Source organism: Anolis carolinensis, unplaced genomic scaffold (assembly GCF_035594765.1).
Source record: "Anolis carolinensis isolate JA03-04 unplaced genomic scaffold, rAnoCar3.1.pri scaffold_9, whole genome shotgun sequence".
In the NCBI taxonomy this organism is placed as follows: domain Eukaryota; kingdom Metazoa; phylum Chordata; class Lepidosauria; order Squamata; family Dactyloidae; genus Anolis; species Anolis carolinensis.
Genome location: NW_026943820.1, coordinates 18,803,058 through 18,819,033, shown reverse-complemented (window position 1 = coordinate 18,819,033; position 15,976 = coordinate 18,803,058). Strand labels below are relative to the sequence as shown.

At 46.1% G+C, this 15,976-nt stretch overlaps 1 protein-coding gene across 3 annotated transcripts in view; it reads left to right on the top strand.

Moving 5' to 3' along the window:
- The window catches only part of exoc3l1 (exocyst complex component 3 like 1), a 37,613-nt gene that overhangs the window by 5,980 nt on the left and 15,657 nt on the right, over positions 1 to 15,976 (top strand). For 2 of the 3 annotated variants that reach the window (XM_008117663.3, XM_008117662.3), the window contains exons 2-4: positions 273 to 433; positions 10,196 to 10,415; positions 14,272 to 14,950. In XM_008117663.3, coding sequence (XP_008115870.1) covers positions 273 to 433; positions 10,196 to 10,415; positions 14,272 to 14,950 — 1,060 coding nt within the window. The remainder of the gene's footprint in view (positions 1 to 272; positions 434 to 10,195; positions 10,416 to 14,271; positions 14,951 to 15,976) is intronic. The other variant, XM_008117664.3, reaches the window with a different exon arrangement.

Below are 15,976 nucleotides of genomic sequence, written 5' to 3'. Positions count from 1 at the left end.
CCAGTTTCCATCTCTAAAATGTGGAGGCTATGGAGTAATGCTTGCCCGCAGTGGCATATAGGCAAATTCAGCCAGCCTTCCCTGATGAGCTGATGTACCCCAAGCACTAAAAGGTTTCCCTCCAGCAAAATGCCATCTACGTTTGCCTCCGCCTTTTGTCGACTAATTCAAGCACATCCTGTTTGCTTCCCGCATACCAGGAAAGCAGCTGTGATGCAGGAGGTATTCCTGTCTGGTTAAAGACAAGCTGATTTACTTTTCTTTCCTCGTAGATGGAGAATGGCCTGAAGCAGCAAAGGCTGAACAATTAGCAAGAGGAGCTGCCTTAAAATGGGCCTCTGGAGTGTTTTGCAGAGCAGGCAAATTGGAGGGTCTTGCACAGTATTGGGTCCGGGAGACACAGCGCAACAGTTCCATCCAATCCCGCATAAAGGTGGGGACTTCATCACATACTTGCTTACTCCTATTTTTGCTGTGTTTCCTGCAGTTGCACTCACATCCTGTCACATCACATGTTCTCCTTTTCATGTGCAATTAGTGTGAAACCTTTTCCCAAACCTTTTTTTCAACCCCACAAGCCTTTGCAATATATCTTTATTCCAGGATTATGCTGTTTCTTTATTTACTATGATGTCTATACTGACATTCAATTGAAAACTCCCTGTGTGGTTTACGTTAAAGAAAAATACAAAAGCAATTGATACACAATGTAACACCCCTAAGCAGTGTGAACACTAGAAACCAACACGGAGGCCAATAAACAATCTAATATCTTTATTAAAGCAATAAAAGTTCTAAACAAAAATAAGCAGAGTATATAGTCAGGCAGTTGACCTTTTAGAGAAGATCAAAATTAGTCTAATAAAATGAAGTTATGTGTCCAGTATTAGAGTCCAACGTCTATAATCCAAATAACCGAAACACACTCAAACTCTTTGGAAGTTTGAGTGGGGAAAGAGCAAGATTTCGCAGGAAGATTCTTGAAGTAATAATAATAATAATAATAACTTTATTTTTATACCCCGCCCCATCTCCCCGAAGGGACTTGGGGCGGCTTACATGGGGCCTTGCCCGATAAAACAATCAAATATCAATAACAAAGCAATAACACAATTATCCCAATAAAAACATCAACATCAAGTAAAGTCCAGAACAAGGATTCAAGGCTTGGCAAGGTATTTCATGATGAATCTGAAACGCAGTCCAAACTTGGCAAGGAGTGGGACACAACTCCCAGATTACTCGTGAGTAAACGCGCCGGTTGGCCGCTTGGAAGCTCAGGAACAAGAGACGATGTTCTTCAGTCAATAGTAACGTTGACACCGCGATAGGGAAAACTCAGCGCAGAACTTTTATTGAAGTTCAAGAGCTCCCCCCAAGCATGTGATGAACCATGGGCCTTGTAGTCCTGCTCAGGACATTGTAATCCCTGATGAAGATGAAAACTTGGGTTTTTTACCTTCCCAGTCTGAACTGGATTCCTCTCAGCCAGATCCTTCCCAGGCAGATCTGGAAACCTTGCACCTGCAAGAAAGTTGTGCCCCAGAAGTATGTCAAACAACCCCAGAGCCTACTTCTCCCGTGTTCTTGCGCCGGGAGTTTTGTAAACAACAGAGAAGTTTGGATTCAGCTTCGCGCAGGAGTGCGAGGATAGCAGCTAAGAATGTACCCAATTAACATTGGTTCTCGTGAGAATCTTTAAGGAGTTTAACATCTGGTCTCAGAGTTTAGCTTTCGTTTCTGATTCCCAGAGAACCGCTTTGGTGAGAAAGTTGGACTCTATATAGGTGTTTTGCCCGCGTAGCAACTTCGCGGAGTCAATTCGTCAGCCTACGGAGCGAGTTGTGTCTGGACAGCGCGCTCCGATTCAAGCCTCGCTTCAGCTCAAGCCTTGCCTTGCTTTCCAGCCTTCGCCTTGCTTCCCAGCCTTTGTTTACCTACGGACTTTGCCTTGTTTCCCAGGACTAATCCTTGCCTTGTTTCACGGATTTTACCAAGTTATTCCACGGACCTTGTTCTTGTTCTTAGTTACCTTGTTCCACGTTCAAGCCTTGTTTCAAGTATCAAGTTATTTCCTAGCCACGCTCAAGTTTTATGGACTAACGGACCTTGTCATCTCCCCTCACTTTGCTTGGCAAAGTGAGTGTTTCGGTTATTGGATTACAACTTTGGACCTTAATATTTCTTATTGGACATTGCTTTTTGGGACTAATTCTGACCTTTCCTGAAGGGTCTAATTCTGGACTATTTTCTATACTTGTTTTATTTAACTTTATATATTCCTTCAATAAAGATATTAGTTAGATTCTGGCCTCTGTGTATGGTTATTGGTGCCTCTGCCGCCTGGGTCGTGACAGTTTGACTCCGCCACCCATAAGCACCAACTAACCGAGGCCAGGATGTCTACCGGAGCCGCGCCGGCTGGACAGCCGCTCAGCTACACCATCAGCAAGGACGAAGTGGACCGCATCCGTGACAGACTCAACGCGCAGGATGGAGAAATAAAAGGGTTGAGGGAGCGCGGAGTTCGCCTCCCGGCCATGGCGTTGCCTACCAAGTTTTCTGGAGAAGCTGCTAAGGTTCATGTTTTCCGCCGCCAATGTCAAGCTTATCTAGAGGCCCGTGATGCCGAGTTTCCCCAAGAAGACATCAAGGTGGCGTGGGTCTACAGTCTTCTGGACGGACCAGCGGCTAGCTGGGCGACGGCCCTGTTTGATCAAGCCTCCCCCCACCTAAGTTCAGCACAACGCTTCTTGGATCACCTTAAGGAGACCTGGGGAATCGAGGACAATTTGGAGGCAGCCGGTCACAAACTCCGGCGCCTCCTTCAAGGAGACAGACCCATGTCTCAGTACATAGCCGAGTTCCGCGTGCTGGCCCACAACACCGGCTGGAACGATGTAGCCCTCAGAGGACAATTTCGGGAGGGTCTCAACATTGAAATGCTGGAAGAAATCTCCAAGGTGGATCCTCCCATTTCCCTCGAGGCACTCATTGATCAATGTTTACGGGCTGAAGTCATGATTGCCAACAGGAAACAATGGGTTCGAGGCCAGGGCGGTAGAGCCGGGGCAAAACCCCCCGCTCCCGCCAGTGTTCAGCCACGTCCGGTGTGGAGACCTCCGCCGCCAACCCCATACCCCAGAGGAGGCGAGGAGGTGCCGATGCAGTTGGGCAATGTACGTCCCAGACTAGATGCCGCCGAGAAGGCCCGTCGTCAACGCTTGAACCTCTGCTGGTACTGCGGGAACGGGGGCCACTTCGCCAGAGAGTGCCCAGCCAAAGGGAAGCCTGCCGCCCGTCTTGCGGCGGCGTCCTCCACGGAGTCGAAGGCGTCTGAGCCGACTGGCACACAGCCGGCGGGGGAAGCCAACGACCGGGTGTAGAGAGGCTCGCCAACCCGGTCAAAAAATCCATCCAAGAGCCGCCAACCGGGGTCCTGTTCCTTCTCGTGGTCACATTATGGTCAGCAAAAAGGGGACCCGTCATGATCCACGCCATGATAGACTCTGGAGCTACCAACAATTTCATCGATAGAGAGTATGCCGACTCTCTGGGATTACAATATCATGATTTCAAGAATGCCCGTGTGGTGCAAGCCATAGACGGCCGTCCCCTCAAGACGGGCCCCGTAAGCCAGTGGTCGGAACCCACCAGGATGTGGATAAGGGAACATATGGAAGAGATTTCCTTCTTTGTTACCGAAGTTCCCCATTTCCCTGTGATTTTGGGAATTCCATGGCTGACACTCCACGACCCTAGCATCTCCTGGTCCAACAGAGAACTGCAGTTTGCTTCACCGTACTGCCAAAACCATTGCCTCGTAGCCAAGGTATGCCATGCCACAGACTCCGAGCCCATCATCACCTTGCCAAAGAAGTACTCCGAGTATTGGGATGTATTCAATGAGAAAGAAGCCGAAAAATTACCCCCACATAGACCTTATGACTGTGCCATTGACTTGGTGGAGGGGGCCCCGATCCCGCGAGGGCATCTCTACTCCCTGACTGAACCAGAGCAAGAAGCTCTCAGGGAATTCTTAGAGACAAACCTTCGCAAGGGGTTCATCAGACCCTCTCAATCCCCAGCCGCCTCCCCAGTGATGTTTGTGAAGAAGAAGTCAGGGGAATTACGCTTGGTGGTGGACTACAGAGCATTGAACAATATCACCAAGCGGAACAGCTATCCCCTGCCCTTAATCTCGGATCTACTGGACCGACTTCGAGGAGCCAAGGTCTACACCAAGCTGGATCTTCGGGGGGCTTATAATCTAGTTCGCATCAGAGAAGGGGACGAGTGGAAGACCGCCTTCCAGACTAAATTCGGATTATTCGAGTCCCGAGTTATGAATTTCGGTTTATGCGGAGCTCCCGCAACGTTCCAGCATTTTGTCAACGATATTTTTCAGGACTATCTAGACAGATTCCTGATAATCTACCTGGACGATTTTTTGGTGTTTTCCAGATCACAATCAGAACATGAGAACCACGTCAAAATGGTGTTGCAACGACTGCGGGATCATGGACTTTATGCCAAGCTAGAAAAATGCGCTTTTGATCTACAAGAGGTAGATTTCCTTGGCTACCGCATCTCGCCTCTAGGGCTTTCCATGGATCCAGCCAAAGTTTCAGCAGTATTGGAATGGCGGGCGCCAACTAACAAGAAAGAGGTGCAGCGTTTCTTGGGGTTCGCGAACTACTACCGCAAGTTCATTCCAGATTTTGCCCGCTGGTCCGACCCCATCACTAGCTGCATCCGTGGAAAGCAGCCTTTCCGCTGGACTGATCAAGCAGAGAAAGGGTTCCAGCAACTGAAGAAACTATTCACCTCCCAGCCAATTCTACAGCACCCAAATCCTGGAACCCCTTTTGTGGTGCAAGCGGACGCCTCTGATGTGGCTATTGGGGCTGTACTCTTACAACCGGTGGGAGATCACCTTCATCCCTGTGCCTTTTATTCTCGTCAACTAACCACACCAGAGAGGAATTACACCATTTGGGAAAAAGAACTACTGGCCATAAAGGCAGCCTTTGAAACTTGGAGACATTGGCTAGAAGGGGCCAAATTCCCCATTGAAGTCCACACTGATCATCGTAATCTAGAACATCTAAGAACTGCCCGCAAACTAAATCAGAGGCAGCAACGTTGGGCTTTATTCTTTGAACGTTTCAACTTCCAGATCCATTATGTGACCCCAGCTCAAACCAAGCAAGCAGACGCCCTGTCACGTAAACCGGAATACGCTACAGGACGCAAGGAGACCTTTGAATCCCAACTGCTACAACCTGAGAACTTTGCCACGCTCACAGTGGGGAACACCAATTCCAGCCCCATTGGTTCGACTTCCCCTACTCCAGGACCCATCTGTGCTCAAGAAATCAGGGCTAGTCAGCAAGCAGATGCCTGGGCGCAGGACCAACTTCGCCAAGGTCTGCATTTTCCCTTTTCGCTTAAAGATGGGCTGCTCTGCTATAGAAATCATGTTTATATCCCACCCGGACCGGGCAGGGAAAAAGCGCTTCGTCTGTGTCATGACTGCAAGCCAGCAGGGCATTTCGGACTATTTAAAACCATGCATTTGATCCTAAGAGATTTTTGGTGGCCCAAGATCCGCAAGGATGTGGAAAGATATGTCAACACCTGCCCAGTATGCCAGCGCTCCAAGATACGAAGGGAGAAGCCCTCAGGGCTTTTACACCCCCTTCCTACCCCATCTCGCCCATGGGAAATCATTTCCGCGGATTTCATCACTGACCTACCACCTTCCTGTGGATTCACCACGATCCTAGTGGTGGTGGACCTATTCACCAAGTTAGCCCATTTCATTCCCTGCGAAGGCCTCCCCACGGCCAAAGAAACTGCGGATCTATTTCTTCAGCATGTTTTCAGACTACATGGATTGCCCAAGAGTTTAGTCACAGACCGTGGATCTCAATTCACCTCTCGTTTTTGGAAGGCACTACAAAAACTACTGGGCATAGACTCTCGCTTATCTTCAGCTCATCATCCCCAAACAGATGGGCAAACGGAGCGCACCAATGCCACTTTGGAGCAGTATCTTCGCTGTTATGTAAACTACCAACAGGACAATTGGGCTTCTCTGTTACCACTGTCTGAGTTTGCCTACAATAATGGAGTTCAAGCTTCTACAAAAGAAACGCCGTTCTTTGCAAACTACGGTTTCCATCCACGTTTCTTTCCCCCTGTCATTGAAACTTCAGAAGTTCCCGCAGCAGAGGATTGGCTGCAGGAACTCACAGCAGTGCAACAACTTTTGCTCCAGCAACTGGACCAAGCCAAGGAGGACTATAAACGCCACGCTGACAAACACCGCCAGCCGGGCCCCGAAATCAAGGTAGGAGATCGGGTTTTTCTGTCCACTCGCTTTCTGCCCTCCCACCGCCCATGCCGGAAGTTAGATGCCCGCTTCATTGGCCCCTATCCAGTGGTGGCGCAATTAAACCCCGTGACTTTCAAACTCCAACTTCCGCGTTCAATGCGCATTCACCCAGTGTTTCACCGTTCCCTGCTCCTTCCGGCGGATGGTGTGCGTCCAGATACAGACCAACCGGCCCCCCCTCCTGTTTTGATGAATGGGGAGGAGGAGTTCGAGGTTGAGGACATTTTGGATTCTCGCTTTCATCGCCGCCGCCTACAATATCTCATTGACTGGGTGGGTTTTGGCCCTGAGGAACGCTCTTGGGAAGACGCCTCCACAGTCCATGCTCCTGATCTAACCCGTCGCTTCCATCTGACCTATCCCACCAAACCACGACCTCGCGCCTCGGGGAGAGGACCCCAGTTTGGGAGGGGCCCTGAGGAGGGGGATAGTGTGATGAACCATGGGCCTTGTAGTCCTGCTCAGGACATTGTAATCCCTGATGAAGATGAAAACTTGGGTTTTTTACCTTCCCAGTCTGAACTGGATTCCTCTCAGCCAGATCCTTCCCAGGCAGATCTGGAAACCTTGCACCTGCAAGAAAGTTGTGCCCCAGAAGTATGTCAAACAACCCCAGAGCCTACTTCTCCCGTGTTCTTGCGCCGGGAGTTTTGTAAACAACAGAGAAGTTTGGATTCAGCTTCGCGCAGGAGTGCGAGGATAGCAGCTAAGAATGTACCCAATTAACATTGGTTCTCGTGAGAATCTTTAAGGAGTTTAACATCTGGTCTCAGAGTTTAGCTTTCGTTTCTGATTCCCAGAGAACCGCTTTGGTGAGAAAGTTGGACTCTATATAGGTGTTTTGCCCGCGTAGCAACTTCGCGGAGTCAATTCGTCAGCCTACGGAGCGAGTTGTGTCTGGACAGCGCGCTCCGATTCAAGCCTCGCTTCAGCTCAAGCCTTGCCTTGCTTTCCAGCCTTCGCCTTGCTTCCCAGCCTTTGTTTACCTACGGACTTTGCCTTGTTTCCCAGGACTAATCCTTGCCTTGTTTCACGGATTTTACCAAGTTATTCCACGGACCTTGTTCTTGTTCTTAGTTACCTTGTTCCACGTTCAAGCCTTGTTTCAAGTATCAAGTTATTTCCTAGCCACGCTCAAGTTTTATGGACTAACGGACCTTGTCATCTCCCCTCACTTTGCTTGGCAAAGTGAGTGTTTCGGTTATTGGATTACAACTTTGGACCTTAATATTTCTTATTGGACATTGCTTTTTGGGACTAATTCTGACCTTTCCTGAAGGGTCTAATTCTGGACTATTTTCTATACTTGTTTTATTTAACTTTATATATTCCTTCAATAAAGATATTAGTTAGATTCTGGCCTCTGTGTATGGTTATTGGTGCCTCTGCCGCCTGGGTCGTGACAAAGCAGGTGTTTGACTCCCCAAATCTTCCCAGAGAACGGAGCTGTTTCAAATCGCACCAGATGCCTGCCTCCCTGAAACTTCCCAAGAGAACCGATTTAGCCACAATCGCCTCTCTCAGCTAATCTCGCGCTTCTCCTTAAAATCTGTCTTTGGGAGCGATCTGTTTTGAGAAAAGCCCTTCTATCAAACACCAAACTTTCTGGAGAACCAGGCTCCGTTTCAAGGGTGTCCCTAATTGGCTCTGGCACTGAAATGTCAACAGGAGACATGGAAAGGGACGGAATCTTGCTGAGATGGAAGAAAGCCCAAATCCTCTTCAGTTTGATCTATGATGGCTGCGGGGTCATGGGCCAAAGGTGCCTGAGACATCACACACAACAACAAGAAGACTTCCAAATATTCACTGCACTACAAAATATAACTACAGTGTTCCCTCACTTATCGCTGGGGTTAGGTTCCAGGAACACCCGCAATAAGTGAAAATCCGCGAAGTAGGGGCACTATATTTATTTTAATATTTATATATTATTTTAGTAGTTATAGACTATTTTAAGTCTTTATCAACCAATCGTGTGTTGATAAATCGCCTCCTTCTCCGCCCGTTGCCGCTTGGGCTCCTTTTCTCCCTTCAGCTTCTCCTTAGGCTGTAAATTGTATTTTTTTATGATTTATAATAGTCTTTTAGAGGTTATTGAAAAACAGCAAATCCGCGAAAAGTGAACTGCGAAGTAGTGAGGGAACTCTGTAATCCGTTTGAAGAAAAAAAAAAAGAAAGATGCCACAACCCTTGTTGGTGCAGGATCTTCAGCTAAAGCATCCCCTGCTGATCTGGCCTATTTTTGAAGGCACCTAAAGAAGGAGACCCCATCACATCTCTACACAATTCCTTCATTGCTTCACCACTCAGAGGACTTTATCACATTTTCCCATGGCAATCGCACTATCATAGATAGTGGATACATACCGGGCTGAGTACCTTCAATGTTGCACCTCTCTTCATTTATGCAATTGCACCATGTCAAGAATCTGTGGTTCTACATTCACATTTTCACATATCCCCATAATCTCAACTTCTGATCAGCAGAGAGCAGGTCTGCCCCTTCTGCTCTGTGATAGCCCTTGAGATAATCTACATTATGCAATATCACTCCCCAGTCTTCTCTTCACAGACCAAACATGCCTAGCTCAACTTCTTGTTGAAAGGGTGGCCATAAATTGGAATCGGTTTGAAGGCATATGAAAAACAATCTATACACATAATAAAAGTGAAAATCTGTATGTGTGTATGTGGCACAGGTGTCCATTCACACACACAGCCTCTGGCCTCCACAAACAGGCTATAGGTCCCAGTGCTGAGGAGCCACCAAATCACTCTCTCCAAGGACATTGCAAGTTACAGTGAGCACATCCCAGTGTTCCTTTCTCTTTCCATTTGCATGATCCTGCCCAGTGCCTCTCCCTTAACTCTTTCCTACCCTTTCCTATGGCAGATAGCAACAGAAATTGATCAGCAACTGGACATACTGGAGAGATTTGTGGAGAATTAATCATGATTTATAGGAGTTGTAGGGACATAGATGTATTCTTCACCTGCAATCCAAGAGCACTCTGAATCCCACCAACGATGGACCTGGAACTAACTTGGCACACAGATCTAACATGGTCAAATTTGCATACTGGCGGAGTTTGGGGGTGATTGACCTTGACATCCAGGAGTTATCATTCACCTGTATTCAGAGAAGACTGAACCCATAATTGATGACAGATCTGGACCAAACTTGGCACACAAATTCAACATGGCCAACTGGGAACACTGGTGGACTTTGGAGGTGATTAACCTTTAACTCTGGGTTATAGTTCACCTCTTATTTCGTGAACCCTCTGGACCCCACCAGTGATGGATCTGGACCAAACTTGGAAATAATATAACATATGACCAAACTGATATTCCTAATATCCAAAAACAAACAAGGCCCTTTTCAAATAACTCGGGCATTGCCGGGTACCCAAGCTAGTAATAAATAAAAATTAATAATAGTTTGAGAGTTTAACAACCCACCTAGTGATTATGTACATATATACCCCTCTTCTGTCCTTGATTCATCTCAACTTTCTCCCTTCTCTTCGTAAGCCAGAGGCAAAACAACAGAGGAGTCCTGACATTTCTCATCCTAACCTCACCCCAAGTGGGGTTAGACCCATTCTTTATTTTCCTTATCCATCCCTTTTTGCAGTCCACCACCATGCTTGTTGAAGTCCCGGCACTTTAAACGTGTGCACTCCATGTCTGGGTTGCAAGCTTGAGTTATTTACAAGATGTTTAAAGAGCCACTCTTTCTCCTTTCTGCACCTCTTTGTGACAGTACAACTTGGTTCTCTTCATCTCCAGTCAACTCTCCAGTCTTACTTGGATGGAGTGAGCATGGGCTTGGAGCAGTTACGTTCAGCCATCACAGACCTCCAGCGTGTACAGAAAGAGCTGGGAAGCATACAACAAGACTTGGCGTCCAATGCCATCTCTTTTCAGAATCTGCAAAGGATCCAGGAAGTGATGGTGGAACATGCGCAGCTGGGTTCAGTTGTCCAGAGATTGCCCAAGCTTTTCTCAGGTAAGGGCCTTCTGTGCGACTTGTCAAAGTTAGCTAGAGTAGTGGCTTTTACAGTAGTCCCTGTCGTAGTTAAACGAATATGATGCTATGGTTTTCATATTGGAAGAGGACTCCAGAAGATCAGGGTTCAAATTCCCACTTAGGACATTATCCCATACAGTCTTGTTGCCCCGTTTCTTGATCCTTCTAAAATAGTTACCTAATGAAGCATCACAGAGCCCATCAAATGATGCAGACCGACGCCTGCCGTCTGTGATGATTTGTTAGGGAATGTTACACCTCAGGCTAGCTTCACCTTGCTAAAGACACCAGACTGCACACCAGATGTAGTCTTTTGTAGTTTATTAAGGAATAGGGAAAAAGATAGTTCATAAAAGGCAAAAGTTCATTTCCAAAAGATAGTTATAAAAACAAGGCTGTAAAAACAAATCCATAGTAACATTAGGCATGAAACGAGGTCCTTAAAACAAAGCCAAAGTCCCAGAAATGAGGAAACATCCAAGCTATAAGATAATACAGGAAGGCAGACTTGGTTCTTGATTCAAGCGAAGAAATTGCTCTGATGAAGATTTTCCTCTCAGCAGACTGTTTTAATAACATAACCTGAAGGCATTTCTTTGCCCTTTGACCTCCCTCTTATTTGTTATTCTGAGACTTCTGCGCAACACCCGAAATTCCAGACGACTAGCCCGATCTAGGGAAGCGGCCTCATCACTTTCGCTTTCAAGGCCACAGGGCTTGTTAGTGTTATCAAACTGAGACTGGGAACTGCTCTCCTTTTCTGCTTCTTGCACCTGAAAACTATCATCATTAACAACATCATTTCTTCCCATGGGAAAGCCTTCCTGCTCCTCATCTCCCACAGCAGGAACACTCTGCACCTGAATCCCATAATTCTCATCAGAGTCATTTTCAAACTCATCCTGAACCCGAATCCCATCATCCTGAAACTGCATCCCAGAATCCTCATCAGAGTCACACAAAGGCTGAGTCACAACAGGGAACTCTTTACGAAGGGTTAAGAAATGGGGAGACAGGAGACAGGGAGAAATCATCTTCTGAGTTCATGATTCGTGTGGAAACAGGAAAAAGTGGGGGGAAACACATGGGATGGGATCTGTCAAATTTCCTGTGTTGAGACACTTCAGTGACGAGCAATGGGCATTTCTATGGGAGGTCCCCTACCAAGCATTGACATTTATCTCACAAAATTCTGACATAGTAATTTTTTAAATTAGTGTAAATTATCAATAGCTAAATTTCAAGATAGCACCACTTTGTTTTTCCTGTCGTGTCTCCTTCTTAATAATCTTGGCTTTCGAAATTGTGCTACTGCTAGCTTTGTAGGTTTTGGATTTCCACGATTGAGAATAATGAGATTGGAAGGAAAGGAGAGGAGTCTGCCTTAAGAACTATATCTTGTGTTGTTGGAGACTAGCCCGGAGGGGAAGTAAAGGAGAGAATTCAAGGAGAACAATAAAACAAGCCTTTTATTGTTATCACAGCTGATGATAAGGCAGAACAGCCATAGGTACCCACTTTAGTGGGTCTGTACCATGCAAAGGGCCGTCACAACATGTGCATAGCAAACAAAGAATTTATATCTCAGCTTACCTAAAATTGACAAATGGCTGAGGGTCTTCCTCACCTTCCACACCTACTTGGTACAAGTGATACCAATGACCTAACTTGTTTACTCTGAGCTTTCTTCTCCCTTTGGAACTTCCTGGAGAAAGGCACCAGCTCACAGGAAGGGAGGGGCATATGCACAGGCAAAGTTACATAGGCAATATTTTACTATTTTTCTGGCTTATGGTCCCTACAGTGTCTCTTCAAGAGCAAGCGGATGGGAGGGAGAGCAGAGGAGCCCATGGAGAGAAATGGTGTCTGCCTTAAGAATGAGGGAAACTTTTTTATTGGAAATTCTTGCAACGTTTATTAAAATAAGTAAAAATCAAAGATTTTAAGCCGGTTATTGTCAAATTGTGCAACCAAAGTAAGTAAAAAAAGTCATAGGACAATGGCTTCCTGAATAACCACCTAAAGGCAAAACTGACCTTATCAGGATTTGGGTTTTAAATATACTGAAAATGCTATCTTGCTCCGTAAAATTGCCACTAGTGGTATGTTTCCTTCTTTTTAATCTTTTGCACAACCTTGTGAAATAAACTAGAATTAGAAATAATACTTGACACATACAACTATCATACAAATATCTGCCCTGATGATAAAGTCAGATGTAATTCTGTATCTCAGCTTGGCAGGACTAGACTAAGACATTTAATACCCTAGACTAGGGGTCCCCAAACTAAGGCCCGGGGGCCGGATGCGGCCCTCCAAGGTCATTGACCTGGCCCCCGCCCTCAGTTTTAGACTTAGGCTTGCCCAAAGTCTGAAATGACTTGAAGGCACACAACAACAACAATCCTACTTTACTTGACTATCTCATTGGGCAGAAGCAGGCCCACACTTCCCATTAAAATCCTGATAGGTTTATGTTGGTTAAAATTGTTTTTATTTTTAAATACTGTATTGTTCATTCATTTACTAATATTGTGCTATGGTAATAATATAATATATTGTGTATACATATAATATTCATAATAATATTATAATGTAATACAATATAATACTTATTTATTTATTTATTACAGTATTTTTACCCCACCTTTCTCACCCAGTCTGGGACTTAGGGCGGCTAATAATAATAATACAATGTAATAATATTGTATAATATACAGTAGAGTTCCGGTTAACCGACTTGCGGTTAACTGACACTTCGTATTATCCGACGTCCCAGGCCCCTTGGGAGGTGCTCACGCACGCTGCTAGGTAGCTTGCTATCTACCTAGCAATGCGCACGGGCACCTCCCAAGAGGCAGGGCAGCGAGCAGAGAAGCGTTTGTGCGCGTTGCTAGGTAGATAGCAAGCTACCTAGCAACAGGCACCGGCGCTTCCCAAGGGGCGGAGCGGTGAGCACTTGGCTTAGGAAGCACCCCTGAGCGTTGTTAGGTAGCTCGTTATCTACCTAGCAACGCGCACGGGCGCTTCCCAAGAGGCAGGGCAGAAGCGCCCCTGCGCGTTGCTAGGTAGCTTGCTATCTACCTAGCAACGTGCACGGGGCACTTCCTTCAACTGGCTTGCTAGATAATAGGGCCTCCCTATTATCTGTCAGATCCAGTTATTCAACATTCGGCCCGCCCGTTTATGTCGAATAACCGGAACTCTACTGTAATAATATTAATTATATATTATATATATTAAATGTAATATTACTAATAATAATATGGTATAGTGGTATAGTACAATATAGTAATATATAATGCTATTATTGTTCTATGCTAATAATATAATATGTTGTATGTACATACAACTTGTAAGCTGCCGAGTCCCCTTCGGGGTGAGAGAGGGTGGGGTATAAATGCAGCAAATAAATAAATCATAGAATCGTAGAGTTAGAAGAGACCTCGCGGGCCATCCAGTCCAACCCCCTGCAAGAAGCAGGAAATAAATAAATGATTGTTGTTGGGTTTTGTTTTTTGTTTTTTTTTGTACTACAAATAAGACGTGCAGTGTACATAGGAATTTGTTCGGTTTTTTTTCCCCCAAATGATAATTCGGCCCCTCAACAATCTTGAGGGACCATGAACTGGCCCTCCACTTTAAAAGTTTGAGGACCCCTGCCCTAGATCAACCCCTGAGAGCTTTCATGGCTAATTTGGAACTTGGATCTAGGTCTTCCAGTTGCAGTCCAAGTCTGTAGCCCATTTAGCACACTGGCTCTCCTTGTTCCTTCTCCCTAGACTAGGTCTGTGGAACCCTAAATGTCTTCTGCCTTTTCCCCTCAACCCCATAGTACCTCAGCTCTTTTCTGAGTCCCTCGATCTTCTCCGGAGTGACCATCTGCTGGAGGCCCATGCCAGGCTCATGGAGCTGGAGAGCTTACAGAGCGACATCCTCTTCCAGCTGCGCAATCGCAACCTGCTCAGCCCTGAACACCTGGCCAGTGTGCAGTCCTACTTTGGGGGTCTGTTGGAACTGAATGATGCCCTGGCCCAGCATTTGTGGCATATTGTGGGTCACGGCACAAAGTTGGTATCTGAAGACCCTGCTCTCTTTGTATCTGCTCTGAGGATTATTGAACGCGAAGAGGGCATTGATGCTGCCCTGCTCCAAAGAGCCCGGCCTCCCGATTTCCTTCCACCTGGGCGCCCAAAGTGCTGGAGACAGAAGTTCTTCCAGGTGATTCAGGACTCGATTGTGGCTGCACACTTCAAGGCCGTGCCAGGCAGCATCCAAGATCATCATCTCACTAGGGAGTACTTGGCTTCCTTGCAGAGCAGTATCCGAACAGAGCTGCACATCGTGAAGGATCTGATGGTCCAGTGCTGCCCTCCTCACTATAACATCTTCATGACCTTTGCTACTATGTATCACCAAAGCCTTGCCAACCACCTTCATCACCTCCTCACTTGGGATCTGGACAAGCAGGAGATCTTTGCTCTTCTCCACTGGACTCTCCATGTGTACCCGAGGTCAGTATCACAGCTGGTGATTGTGGGCCACAGGGAAAGAGTATCAATGTAGTGCCAGGTCTCAGATCCACCCAGCAGCAGTATTTATGCCATAGGAGCTCTCTCCTATAACTCCACAAATGTGGAATAGCTGCAAGGAAAGTCCCCTGTGTGTATTTAGAGTTATAGCTAGATGTGTTCTCTTTATGGGCTCTAAACATCTGCCCTGATGATAAAGTCAGATATAATTCTGTATCTCAGCTTGGCAGGACTAGACTAAGACATTTAATACCCTAGACCAGCCATGGGCAACTTTAGCTCTCCAGGTGTTTTGGACTTCAACTCACACAGTTCCTAACAGCCGGTGAAATTGCTGCTGAACTTGCTGACCGAAAGGTTGCCGGTTCTAATCCAGGTAGCTGAGTGAGCTCCCACTGTTAGCCCCAGCTTCTGCCACCTAGCAGTTCAAAAACATGCAAATGTGAGTAAATCAATAGGTACCTCTCCGGCTGGAAGGTAACAGCGCTCCATGCAGTCATGTCAGTGGCCACATGACCTTGGACAATGCCGGCTCTTCAGCTTAGAAATGGAGATGAGCACCAACCCCCAGAATTGGATATGACTAGACTTAATGTCAGAGGAAAACGTTTACCTTTTTTATACACATACAAATCTGCCTTTGATACGGTTGAATAACTACCGTGTCATATATTAATTTTTGCTCCCAAAGATGCTCTAGGTCTTACTTTCAGGGGATGTCTTATTTTTCCATGAAGGAGAATTCACATTTATGGTTGAACAAAAAATGAACACTTATTATATACTGTACAGTAGTTGTTATCATAAACCAGCATAACCAGACAAACTATGAATCCTATCAAGAATTTCTTATTACTACCAATATTTCCATGTACAACACTCTATGATACATACATTTATCGATCCTGCATGCTCTGGTGTTCTGTTCGTTGGGCATGCTTCCAAACAAAAACTTTGCTAGGTCTTACTTTTGGGGGAGGCCTTATATTTAGCAATTCAGCAAAACCT